The 12,550-nt window shown below is 25.6% G+C and overlaps 3 protein-coding genes across 5 annotated transcripts; 1 reads left to right on the plus strand and 2 right to left on the minus strand.

Moving 5' to 3' along the window:
• Positions 1 to 4,096: 4,096 nt before the first annotated feature.
• On the minus strand, positions 4,097 to 5,508 carry LOC122637262 (mitochondrial fission process protein 1). The gene is made up of 4 exons (XM_043829267.1): positions 5,338 to 5,508; positions 5,046 to 5,206; positions 4,746 to 4,873; positions 4,097 to 4,659 (listed from the first exon to the last, which is right to left on the minus strand). The coding sequence occupies exons 2-4, from the start codon at positions 5,101 to 5,103 to the stop codon at positions 4,342 to 4,344; spliced, it is 504 nt and encodes a 167-aa protein (XP_043685202.1). The 5' UTR covers positions 5,104 to 5,206; positions 5,338 to 5,508; the 3' UTR covers positions 4,097 to 4,341.
• Positions 5,509 to 5,909: 401 nt separating this feature from the next.
• On the plus strand, positions 5,910 to 7,423 carry LOC122637261 (N-acetylglucosaminyl-phosphatidylinositol de-N-acetylase). The gene is made up of 5 exons (XM_043829266.1): positions 5,910 to 6,363; positions 6,515 to 6,596; positions 6,672 to 6,868; positions 6,941 to 7,071; positions 7,197 to 7,423. Exons 1-5 carry the CDS (start codon positions 6,036 to 6,038, stop codon positions 7,350 to 7,352), a joined length of 894 nt encoding a protein of 297 aa, XP_043685201.1. The 5' UTR covers positions 5,910 to 6,035; the 3' UTR covers positions 7,353 to 7,423.
• A 1,033-nt stretch (positions 7,424 to 8,456) lies between these two features.
• Positions 8,457 to 10,988, minus strand: LOC122637260 (neuronal membrane glycoprotein M6-a). 3 transcript variants are annotated; one of them, XM_043829263.1, is made up of 6 exons: positions 10,834 to 10,988; positions 9,993 to 10,627; positions 9,744 to 9,880; positions 9,466 to 9,648; positions 9,230 to 9,380; positions 8,457 to 9,059 (listed from the first exon to the last, which is right to left on the minus strand). In XM_043829263.1, exons 2-6 carry the CDS (start codon positions 10,180 to 10,182, stop codon positions 8,743 to 8,745), a joined length of 978 nt encoding a protein of 325 aa, XP_043685198.1. In that variant the 5' UTR covers positions 10,183 to 10,627; positions 10,834 to 10,988; the 3' UTR covers positions 8,457 to 8,742. The 3 variants fall into 3 exon arrangements, with proteins under 3 accessions (XP_043685198.1, XP_043685197.1, XP_043685200.1); XM_043829262.1 differs by lacking the exon at positions 10,834 to 10,988 and having other exon boundaries at positions 9,993 to 10,809; XM_043829265.1 differs by lacking the exon at positions 10,834 to 10,988 and having other exon boundaries at positions 10,366 to 10,798.
• Positions 10,989 to 12,550: the final 1,562 nt, after the last annotated feature.

Raw genomic sequence — 12,550 nt, forward strand, 5'->3', positions numbered from 1 at the left:
ATATATATATATATATATATATATATATATATATATATATACTGCCACATTACTATCGAACCGAAACGACTTTTCTTTGCTTTCAGAAATTCCACAGGTTTCAAAATCTCCTCGTAATATTAAACTTTGTTATCTCGACGAGTGAAAGATGCGCCGCGCACGAAACCTTCCCGATTTTATTCTCTCTCTCTCTCTCTCTCTCTCTCTCTTTGTTTCGTATTGTTCGGTGTTCTTTTATCTTCTCTCTTATTTTATCTTACGGAAGAGAACGGCACGCGATCCGAACGAAGACGGACGGGTGCACGCGGGTTAGTCCCTTTTCGCGCCACGCTCATCGTGCTTATCGCGCCGCGACGCGCCTCTTTACCCTCTCTCTTTCTCTATCTTTCTCTCTCTATCTCTCTCTTTCTCACAGACACTCTATCTCCCTCTCACTCTCCTTATCGATCGATCTAAAGGAGAGAGAAAGAGAGAGGGTATGATCGGACGAAATCAACGCTCGATTCTAAAGATTTTCTTTGAACATTTATTTATATATGTTGATAAAAGTTTTTATTTCTGTGTGTCTCTGTGTCTGTGTGTGTGTGTGATCTATTTTTTATTATATGTGTGTTTTATATTAGTAAATATTTCGAAAGGATTAATAATTAATTATGTATGATTAATTTTATGATTTATCTTTTTTTTTTATTTATAAGAAGCGTGTTTGTGTGTGTATGTGTGTGATCTGTTTTCTATCATATGTGCATTCTATATTAATAAATGTTTGGAAAAGATTAATAATTAATTATGTGGGATTAATTTTATGATTTATCTTCTTTTTTTCTTTTTTTATTTATTTATTTATAAGAAGCGTATATGTGTGATTTGCTTTTTATCATATGTGTGTTCTATATTAATAAATGTTTGGAAAAGATTAATAATTAATTATGTGGGATTAATTTTATGATTTATCTTCTTTTTTTCTTTTTTTATTTATTTATTTATAAGAAGCGTGTATGTGTGTGTGATTTGTCTTTTATCATATGTGTGTTTTATATTAATAAATATTTTGAAAATTGATTTCTTTTTATATTTCAATATGTTTTTTTATGTGTAAAAAGTATATGTTTGTGTGGATTCGTAATTATACAAAAATATGTATGAATAATCTATTATTTATATGTTATGTGTTATTCGTATGTGTGTGTATAAATGCATAATACATATACAAGTATGTAATTATAATCTATTATTTGTTATTCGTTGATTTTTTAATATATTAATAACTATTTGGAAAGAATCAGTTCACAACGACGTATGATCAGGTAATTTTATAATTTTTGTTTTTTTTTTTATTTATAATAGATATAATAAAAATGTATTTTTCTAATTAATTACAAGTATCGTTACAACTATTAATTATATTTATTATTAAAAATAAATTGTTAATATTAGACATTAAGTTGAATATATAATAATTATTTACTTTTATGTTTAATAATTAACTAAATTTTAATAATAATAATAATAATTATTATTATTATTATTATTATTATTATTATTAATAATAATTATTAATTATTAATTATAATTATATATTAATATTTATTATTATTATTATTATTATTATTATTATTATTATTATTATTATTATTATTATTATAATATAATCTCATCTTTAATTTTTCTAATAAGATAACAAATTTATTCATATAAGTAAATTGATCCATCAAAAGTAATAATCTATACGTACTTACATTACCTTATTCATGAGAAATGATCTATAGATAATATAATGATCCTTCTATTTATTTATTAATTTATTAATTTATTTATTAAGTGTAAAAAAGAATCATTCAATAGTAATAAATTTTTAAATGATTGACTACGTAACGATCAATATAAAAGATTTATTCGAATATAAATTGATCCATCGAAATTGTAATGATCTATATGTTATCTTTTCATGTATATGATCCATTTTATTTTACTAATACATATTTTTACAGATAATTAATTGAAATGATGATATACGATCGATATATTAAATTTATTCGAATCCAAATTGATCTATCAAAATTAAAATAATCTATTATTATTATCTATTTATCGTAAAAGAATAAATATTTTAATAAGATCATGTTTCAATATGACGACATGATTATGGTTGTCTAAACAATAAAAAATTAATATTTTTTTTATTTGTTATTAAAAAATTTATTCTTTTCGTTAACAATTTCTAATATATCATTGAAAAATTTACTTCTATTTGTTTCTTATTTAAAAAAAAAAAAAAAGATATTTCTTTTTCTTGAATAATAAACCAAATTTATATTTTCTTATCTATTATTAAAACATTGATTTCTTTATCGTTATTATTAAAAAAAAATATATCTCTTTTTGTTTGTCATTTATAAATTTATTAAAATTACATTTTCTTTATCATCAAGAAAAATTTATTTATTATCCGATATATAAAAGTAACATTGAGATAATCTTACGAATGAAGATTCATAAACAAATTAACGATTCCATTTTTTGACTAATTATGTTTTTTTTTCATTATTATTATTATTATTATTATTATTATTATTATTATTATTATTTTCTTCTTTTATCTTTCGTTCGTTTTTTCCTACGAATTACAAAACTACAAAAGTGTTTCAAAATGTTCGTGAACATTTGTACCACCCTGTATATATCTATAACCATCGTTACTTCTTTTTTTCTTCCTATAATACTAATGCTTCTAATCTTAAAAATAAATAAATGATGCTTCCTAGTAAGTAAACTATCGATATAATTACTTAGCTAATAAAAACTAAATTATCAAGAATGTATGCGCGTATATATGTGTAGATATCTAATAGGACGCTTTAAGTACATTCACAGATGCACGCACGCACACACACACACACACACACACACACATAGTAGTAACACATTAAAGGGGATGATCATGCTTTTACTTATAGTCCATACGACATTAGGCTAACTCGTTAAGCCAATTACTTAGTGATTTAACGAAAAAGAAAATAATAATAATAATAATAATAATAATAATAATAATAATAATAATAATAATAATAAATGTTTCTTTTATTTAATCATTTCTTACTATTTTCATTCTACTTATCTGATTAGGCCACGTGGCACATAAATGACCCACGGCTTAAGAAGTCCATTCAGGCCGTATGGGTCACTTATGACCCACGATTTTAGAATAATCCGTTCAGGCCGCGTGGGTCATAAACGACCCATAGTTTTAAAAAAACAAAACCAATCAGGCCGCATGGGTCACGGGTGGCCCACGCTTGAAAGAATCCGTTCAGGCCGTGTGGGCCATAAACAGCCCACGGTTAAAAAATGAATTATTCTTTCTTTTTGTAAAATTAAATTAATTTTATTATTATTATTATTATTGTTGTTGTTGTTGTTGTTATTTCTTTTTTTAGTTTGTATTATTTTTTTGTTTACATAACGTTAAAATTTTACTTAAGCGTTGAAATTTTTAATTTATATTTATCGTCGAAGACCATTCACGCGTTTCTACTAGCAACCTACCTATCTACCATCAATTTTTCGAAAGAAATACGATCACTTTTTCTTCTTGATTGACACGTTGATTGTAACGCTGATGGAAGAAAAAAAAATCAGTCACGAGAGTAAAAAAATGTGTGTGTGTGTGTGTGTGTGTGTGTGTGTGTGTGTGTGTGTGTGTGTGTGTGTGTGTGTGTGTGTGCGTGTGCGTCATACTGCGGTATGACAGGCAATTCGTTCGTCTACGTCGTATTCGTTAAAAACAAATACAAAACGACAAATGAATAACGTTCAAACGTAAAACATTCGATTCATCGATTAATCGTACTCGATAATCTTAATTTTTCATTAATAAATAAAATTTGAATAGAAATCTATATCTAAAATTAACAAACATATTCATAATTATAATAAATAGATATTTATTATAATATGTATCATATAGTATATATCTATTATATAAATTATATATATATATATATATATATATATATATATATTACTAATACCGTACTGAACTCTACAAAATTAACAATATTAATAAGATTGAAACGAATAAAAATTCGTAAACACATTAAAATGTTCAATACATTTTATTGTGCGTTAAGAGCATAAAACTCTGATAAAGATATAAATAATAATAAATATTAAATATATTCGAATCAAATTTCATTGATTCAATATAACAATAATTTATAAATGTATTTACTTAGCTATATTTATCTTAAGCAAAAAGCGATAAGATATAGATCAATTATTGTATTCGAATAAAGTGCACTTATATTAAATCACAGCTTTCCCTTTTTCCTTTCTTTTTTTTCATTCATCATCTTCAGTTTCGTCATTGCTGGATTTGGGATAATAATTGAACCATTTTCTATAAGTAGCATTCATTGTTTCTTCTACAACATAATCTATAGGTCGGACTAGAAGTGGTATAGATAATAAACCAATGATGGTTGGTATCCAATGATTCTTTAAAGCTAAGTTCGTTGTTTTTTTTTGAGCATATTGTATTACCACACAAACTCTGTTGATAGTAAAACCTGGGATTATGACGGATGCAAACGACTGCCATAGTAAAGTGTCTGCAATGGCTAATACAACATGCTTTACCCTGAACGGTGTCCGATCATTCTGTAAATAAAAACGATTTCGAATGCGTGTACGTATTTTATTTAATAATAATACGTATTTCATTTAATAATAAATAATCACTTTACCTGAGATACACGATAACCTTTATCTATCACATCACCTAAGACATAACCGGTAGAAATAACATAAGTTAACTGTACGACAGATCTTGGAACCCTGTGCCGAAAGGCCTCTCCCACTTCATTAGCATAACCTAATATAATAATATTGAATATATAACGAATAATATCAATTAAATGTAATGAATAATATCAACCTTATTTACTAGGCGCTTTTGTAATCATTAACATTGTAACAGCAGAAGAAAAGTTGAAACGATCAATGAAAATTGAAATGACAACGATTAAAAATTTGATGAATATTACCTAAATATCTTATAGGAGTATCTCGAAAGAGATCGATCCTTTTATCTTCATTAACCATTGTAGAATTAGTATATTTATCAAACTATAATTTTCCGAGATTATTCACATAATCTCTGTTACCTAACCTTTTCAAAGATAATCGTAAAAGACATTAATCCATTCTGTAAAATATATGTATAATAATTAAATAAATACATTAATAATAATGACATCAGTTTCTACGTGATATAACGTAATAATTATTATTAATTTGTCTTTAAAGACAGATACGTAACGAACCAATACCACTTACTTTGACACTATATTTCGTATGAAGTAATTTCGTATAAAGTAGATGTACTAATCAGCGCCATCTTCAACCTTCTGATTGGCCGCTTCTAAATACTGTAGCGCCATCTGCATCCTTCTGATTGGCTGCTTGTTAATACTACAGCACCATCTGTAATCTTTTGTTTGGCTTTCTTGTGATATCATAGCGCCATCTACAACTTTCATCGATTGAACGAAAGATAAGATTAAAGTTAATGTTTAAAATGGTGGTATCCTTGTTATAAAAATTATTTAAATATCTACCTCGTTCGCAATAAAGATTACACAATATTCACGCAATTAAAGATTATTTATATGAAAAATTTGTGAATCATTTAAAAAGTGTTACATAAATGATATTTCATAAATTTAAAATCTTTAATATCAAGGAGATTATATAATTTATCAAATATTATTTTATAAATACATAGTAGTAAACAAAATATAAATTTATACTTCGCAATGTGCATTCAGCAAAAAAAAATATTCAATATTAATTATCGTAAAAGAATGATAAGAAGTCATCTGTATAAAAGTCAAAGTTAGTTATAAGAATTACCAATAATATAACCTCAATATTTCTATCAAATGATTTGTATTTTAATTTTCTATATTAAAAGTTAATATTTATATTTATACATATATATATATATGTTCATTTAAAAATTATCAAATATAAATATGTGGATGTTAGAATTATTAGATATTGATTTAATAAAAGAATACTTGAATAATCAAATTAACGAATTAGTTTGCTGGTGGTATTATTATATCAAAGAAATATCTTGGCAATTGTTAATAGCTTTTCTCGCATACATTTGCGTTTGTATATTTTTCTACGTAATCTTAAAAAAAGTTAATCATGCTGCGTGGCAACTTCCTGGTCCTCCCCGTAGAATATTATTAGTTACTGCTCATCCAGATGACGAAGTTATGTTTTTTGGACCTATGATATATTGGGTCACTCGGTCAAAGATCAGCAATATATATCTACTGTGCTTTTCCTCTGGTATATATATATATATACATATATATATATATAGACATATATATTAATAATTCTATAGTAATAAAATGATTTAATTAAAATATTGACAGAAATCGTTACAAATTAAATGTATAAACACTGTATCTATTGATGTTTATAAGTCTCATTATAGGTGGAGATAAACAAAGAAAAAAAGAATTATGGAATTGTACAAAATTACTCGGTATACCAGAAGCAAATGTAACAATTATAATGTAAGTAATCATATTTTTCAACACATTCTATATAAATTTGATCAATATTTATCAAATCAATAAATTAATGTACAGGAGCAGCGAATTACCAGACAGTCAATCTGTAAAATGGCCAGTTGATGTTTTAGCTGAAAATATATTACATTATATAGAGAGCTATAAGATTAATGCTGTTATTACTTTTGATAAATATGGTGTAAGCAAGCATAAAAATCATATTTCTCTCTATTTTGCAATTGCTGCGTTATGTATTGAAAAAAAAGTGCCATCTTGTTAGTATAATATTTAACTATAACTAATTTAACAAACACGAATTACATAACAAGTAGTGGAATGAATTACAGATTGTAAGTTATATGTGTTGGAATCTGTGAACATTACTAGAAAATATGTACAGCTCTTAGATTTACCAATCAGTTTACTTTCTGCGTCATATTGGTATTTACTTACGTATGAACAAAGAAAAAATATAAGAGTAAGTTCGAATATATTCAAAATTTTTTTAACAGAGAAATATAAAAGCTTTTACTTCTTTTCTTTTTTAAGATTAAAGATGTTTTCTATTGCATCTTATAGAAATATATTTTTCTTACTTTATAGAATGCCATGAAAGCACACAAGTCTCAATATGTTTGGTTTAGAAAGCTGTATATGATATTTTCACGATATACATTTATTAACACATTGCAAGAAATCAGTGCGCTTGATCTTGAATTGGATTTTCAATTTGATGATGAGTACACACAATCTAATTAAATCTGTACAAAATGAAAGTGATGATAATTGTAAATAAAAAAAAAAATAAAATTTGTTTATATCGATGATTATTTGAAATATAATTATCAAAAATTATTATACATTATATTTAACTTAATTACTTCTTTTCTTTTTTTTTTTTATATTTTTCTTTTTCCTTTTTTTTTTTTTTTTTCTTTTTATTTATTTTTGTAATACATCGTAATATACAAGTGCTTTTAAACCATATATATAAAGTATAAGAAACAAAACTAATTGATATAGTTTAATTTACCAAATCGATGTGCAGCTCTCTTTACATTATATACTCATAATGTAATAATAAAAAATAATTTTGTACTGAATATGAAATACATATAATCAGTCTGTTAGTTAGATCATTATAGAATATAATACATATAAATATATATTTCTCAAAATTAGAACACATGAATATATTAATAAATTGAGTAGGCAAAGAAATATCACCAGTCAGACTTAATTTTATATGTATATTATTTAAAAATTTTCTTTCTTCTTTTTTTTTTTTTTTTTTCTTTTAAAACATTAACATGCAATAAACATGAGTTATTTATTTTTTTAATAATTCAATTTTTCCATTAATAATTTGGCACTTTTGCATAATGCACGCACACCCAAATTTTCTTTATGATAAATTATATTGTCCTTTTATTATTAATTATTATCGGAATTGTGCTTTGTATCAACTAATACATTAATAGATGATTATTATAAAGGCAATATATAATATATACATATATATATTTATATATATATATATATTATATGTATAATAATAATTCTAATTTAATGAACACACAAATAATAACAAATAAAAAAAGTAAAAGAAAAGGTAGCGAAATAAAATGATGACTTGCAATAATTTATAATACAATAAAATAGGACATATATTTTTTGGATATGTCTATTCATTTTTATGCATCGTTTGTGCATATATCTTTTTCAATCTCAATAATATATTGTCAGTTTTTATAACATTTATAGATTATATCTCTCTGAAGTTATATTCATTGCATCTTTTATAGATTACTTATTATGATAAAATATTGGAATGTTAAAATTAAAATAAATGATAATATACTATTAAACGATATAAAAAAAAAAAACGTAAAGAATGTAAAAAATGCTTACAAGACAGTCGCAGATAATGGACGGCATAGAGTGTTCCCGCAAGATCCTCTGAATCAGTAAACTACTGCAACTAATATTCGATAAGTAGAATACTGAGTAATAGGTACAATGAAAGATTAATAGAACAAAGTTGTCGATCCAGTTGTATATCTATCCAGTTCTGAATTTTCATAGCTTCTATAGATAGAAGCAGTCAACGTTATAATGGATTCATAGCGAAGATCTCGCGGGCTGTATCCTAAAATCTATCCTTAGCGTGATGATGAGAGCTTAAAGTTCCCATTCCAGGTTGTGGAGAATCTGGATCGCCAGGATCTTGAAGATATTGGAGTTCTTGCAATTCTTGGAATTTTTCATGATCACGAATGTGTGCGTAATTGGCAGATAAACACATGAGATAATGTGTTAAACTTAAAATAGCTAGTATAGCAGCAACCGTTGCTAAAATAAACATCACTTCTGCATTTTGAACAAAATCTTTACAAAAGAGTTTCACTTCTTGAGATCCGCACACTTTCATATCTTCTACTCTTGTATTATTTGGGAATAGAAAATCTATATAAAAGAAAAAAATAAAAAAAAAAAAAAATAAAAAATAAAGAAATAAATTATTCTGTCGTATTATCAAACGTACGAATATTATTTACGATTTATAACGATCAATGTATTTTATAAATTATTTATATATATATATAGAAAAAAAAAGAAAAAGTATAATTGCTTACTGAATTGAGTAAAATCGATGCATTGATCAAGAGACTGAACACGAGGATTACTGCACAATCCCCAAAATATAGTAAACAACAGTGTGATTACAACTAAAATTGCAAATATTACAAGCCAGATCAATTGCGATACATATGTAATAGTCATAAACTGAAAAAAAATGTAATCTATATATTTACTTGACTCGTAACATTTACAGAAGAACATAATAACAAAATATATAATATCTACTCACAACAGCACAAGAAATACGACCTCCTACTCTAGATCTCCATGCTCTATATACTTTATGTCTGGTTGCACCTGTCGCAAGACAACCAACGCATAAAATCATAAAGCCTAAAGCAGCCATGCTAGCTCCTATTATAGCAAGAACCAATTGTAACGCTTCCAGCCAACCAAGTCTTAAATGAAATACCTTTAAGAAAATTAATACGATATATATATATATATATATATATATATGAAGACTATTTAAAATATTTAGAGGTTAATAAGACGAATGATATATACCTGATCCATCATAAGAGAACATATCGTAACACCTCTATACATAGTGCCGCAAAATATGCCAACTCCTAAACAACACATAATAGTTGCTATTAGAGTTGCATAAGGCACTCTGGCCATACAATCATTGCACATGTTCCCTAAAATAAAATAATATTAATCTCATGTATCAACAATAACATTGTCGTTTATCATCGACAAACTAATATTTTCTTTCATATAAAAGATAAGTTGTTAAATAGAAAAACTTACGACGAGATTTATTTTCTAAATAAGTTTCATGCAAACTACGTTCTGAAAACCTGCCTAAACTTACATCGCTTAGAAAATTTCTACGCAATGGTAAAAACTCAGCGGTCTCGTTTATTCTGTTTTCCGACATGATCGAAAAATAACCTAATCCAATGTCTATATTACAACTATAAAACGTATGACTGATCATCAATGAGTCAATCTTTCAAGCCTTACTCATAGATAAGATTAGAAAAAAGTACATTTCACGCAGCTTCAGACTTTATCGATTTCAGTACGACGAAAACGTTCGAACTGAACGAAATATCGGGAAATAATATATTTTATATGTATATATATATCAATTTAAAGATAACATATTGCAAATACTTACCCATATTAACAACGATACAAAGAGGTTAGGATCGTTCTTATTCCCAAGATTACAAACTCGGAACCTTAATTGAGATCTCGATAAAATGGTGAACGCCTATTTTAGTGAATGACATCCCACTCGTCTTTCTAATTGACCTTTAACACGTCACGTTATCTTATTTACTTCGTCAAGTAAATTTTTTGATTCTGACAGTTCGTCTTTTGTTCGACAATCGTTTACAACTACATCCGATGACGATGACGACGACAACGACGACCACCTGTACGTTTATTTTTGATTGTAAAAAAAACTTTTTGTATACATATTTCTAATTTTATGAAAATAGTTTATATACACATGTATAAACTACATAACATGATAAATTCGCGAATTTAAAATGATATGATGTTTTCTTCCTTTTTCTTTTTTTTCTTCTTTTTTGTTTAGATCTTGATCCTACATGAGAGAAAATATTGTAATACTTACAAAATCGAATATGGCCAAGCAATATGGCGTCCATTATCCTTGATTTTGATTAATAATGATTTGTACCAATCAACGAATATAAAGACGTAAAATTATTGATCGATTTCGAAGAAAAATTTATTTTCTTTTAATTTTTAGAAAAATCTTTATTTACTTAAAAAAAAAAAAAAAAAAAAAAAAAAAAACAAGAAAAAGAAAAACAAGAGAAAATCGCGCCGAATAATTGCATAAAAACAAAGCTTTTCCCCCCTTTTTTTTTTTCTTTGTCAAAAAATTCGGAGAATCTTGTCTATAAAAATAAAGAATTACGTCTCTGAACTCATTGTTAACATAAATGCTATTTTTTGATAATTTTTTGACTGAAAAAAAAAAAAAGAAAGAAAATAAATAATAAAAAGTTTCGTATAGTGGCTCCACTTGAATTTCGCGGCAAAAGAGAAGAAGCTTTCTAACCATATTATCGATTTTTGTATAAAATGTTGAATGTTATTTATAATTTGTTCGTGTGTGTATGAATTTGTTTATTTCTGTTAAGTAGACGATTTCATACGAACGAAAGAAATCATATTTCTTGCCGTTATACAAAATATTTTCTTTCTTTTTTCTACTCGAGCTAAAGCATCGTTGATCATTCTTTCGATTTTCTTTTTTTTTTTGTTTTCAAATTCTAGAATTATCTTTTGTTAGTTTTATCTCGATATTATAATTGTATAATGTATCCATTTTACAAATACACACACACACACACACACACGTTTTTATTTCTCTTTGAATATTAATTAAATCGACAATATATTAAAACTTTAAAAAAAAAAAAAAAGTGAGCTCTCATTCCACATAACACTCTACTAAAATTAATAATTAATAATAATTGATAACAATAATAATAATTTATCAAAGCTTTATACAATTGTTTCGAAACAAGAAAAATAATACACTTCTTTTTATTTAAAAATCACGTACTCGACGAAAACGAAATTTTGAGAGACTAATAATTATTGTAAAAAAGTTTTATTTTATATTCCGACGAGTAAACATCATATTAAATAATTTAATAGTTTCACTTATTTCATTGATAAACGTAACACTTCGTTGAAAGGTTAGATATATAATAATTTTAACTTGATATTAGAATAAACATATTTTGAAGTCGTTGTCTATTGTATAATGTCAATGTTGTTGTCTATTGTATAATGTCTATTGTATAATGTCAACAAAAACAACAAGTCAATTGACTACAGCAGTTATCGAATTAGTTTTCATTTACATTTCGACGAGTAAACATCGAAGTTTTCGTTCCATATTGGGTGAGTTTAAACAATTTAGATTTTTAATTATTTTATATTAATTTAAATTCTTTACTTTAAATCAAAGCTACGCAGACTTATACACCGATGCAATAGCCGTATCATAATGGGGGATAGTGTTTCCTCGTTGCTCTTGTAGTTCATATTTTGTCCATACCTGTCGCTGAAGTTGCATACGTTACGGAAGATAATGAAATTAGCTTTAAATTAAATGATAATATTGGGTGATATTTGAATGAATTAATTATTAACAGTTATAAAATATATTATTATTATCTAATTCAATTAAAAATTATATTTTTTAGTTTAGGTTAAAGTGTTAATTAAATTAATACGATTGAATGTATTTATTTAATCGTTAATTCGTTTAATTGCAATTTCTATCTATATTGACTTTGTTTTTATTTATT

Source organism: Vespula pensylvanica, chromosome 25 (assembly GCF_014466175.1).
Source record: "Vespula pensylvanica isolate Volc-1 chromosome 25, ASM1446617v1, whole genome shotgun sequence".
In the NCBI taxonomy this organism is placed as follows: domain Eukaryota; kingdom Metazoa; phylum Arthropoda; class Insecta; order Hymenoptera; family Vespidae; genus Vespula; species Vespula pensylvanica.

Excerpts from the sequence above, each read along its gene's own strand:
- LOC122637262 (XM_043829267.1), bottom strand. The coding sequence starts at position 5,103 with ATGGTTAATGAAGATAAAAGGATCGATCTCTTTCGAGATACTCCTATA. Across the intron at positions 4,874-5,045 it reads TACTCCTATAAGATATTTAG|GTTATGCTAATGAAGTGGGA; the intron begins GTAATATTCATC and ends TTATTATATTAG. Across the intron at positions 4,660-4,745 it reads AAGGTTATCGTGTATCTCAG|AATGATCGGACACCGTTCAG; the intron begins GTAAAGTGATTA and ends TTTTATTTACAG.
- LOC122637261 (XM_043829266.1), top strand. The coding sequence starts at position 6,036 with ATGTGGATGTTAGAATTATTAGATATTGATTTAATAAAAGAATACTTG. Across the intron at positions 6,597-6,671 it reads GCAAATGTAACAATTATAAT|GAGCAGCGAATTACCAGACA; the intron begins GTAAGTAATCAT and ends ATTAATGTACAG. Across the intron at positions 7,072-7,196 it reads AACAAAGAAAAAATATAAGA|AATGCCATGAAAGCACACAA; the intron begins GTAAGTTCGAAT and ends CTTACTTTATAG.
- LOC122637260 (XM_043829263.1), bottom strand. The coding sequence starts at position 10,182 with ATGATCAGTCATACGTTTTATAGTTGTAATATAGACATTGGATTAGGT. Across the intron at positions 9,881-9,992 it reads TTTAGAAAATAAATCTCGTC|GGAACATGTGCAATGATTGT; the intron begins GTAAGTTTTTCT and ends ATTTTATTTTAG. Across the intron at positions 9,381-9,465 it reads GTCGTATTTCTTGTGCTGTT|TTTATGACTATTACATATGT; the intron begins GTGAGTAGATAT and ends ATTTTTTTTCAG.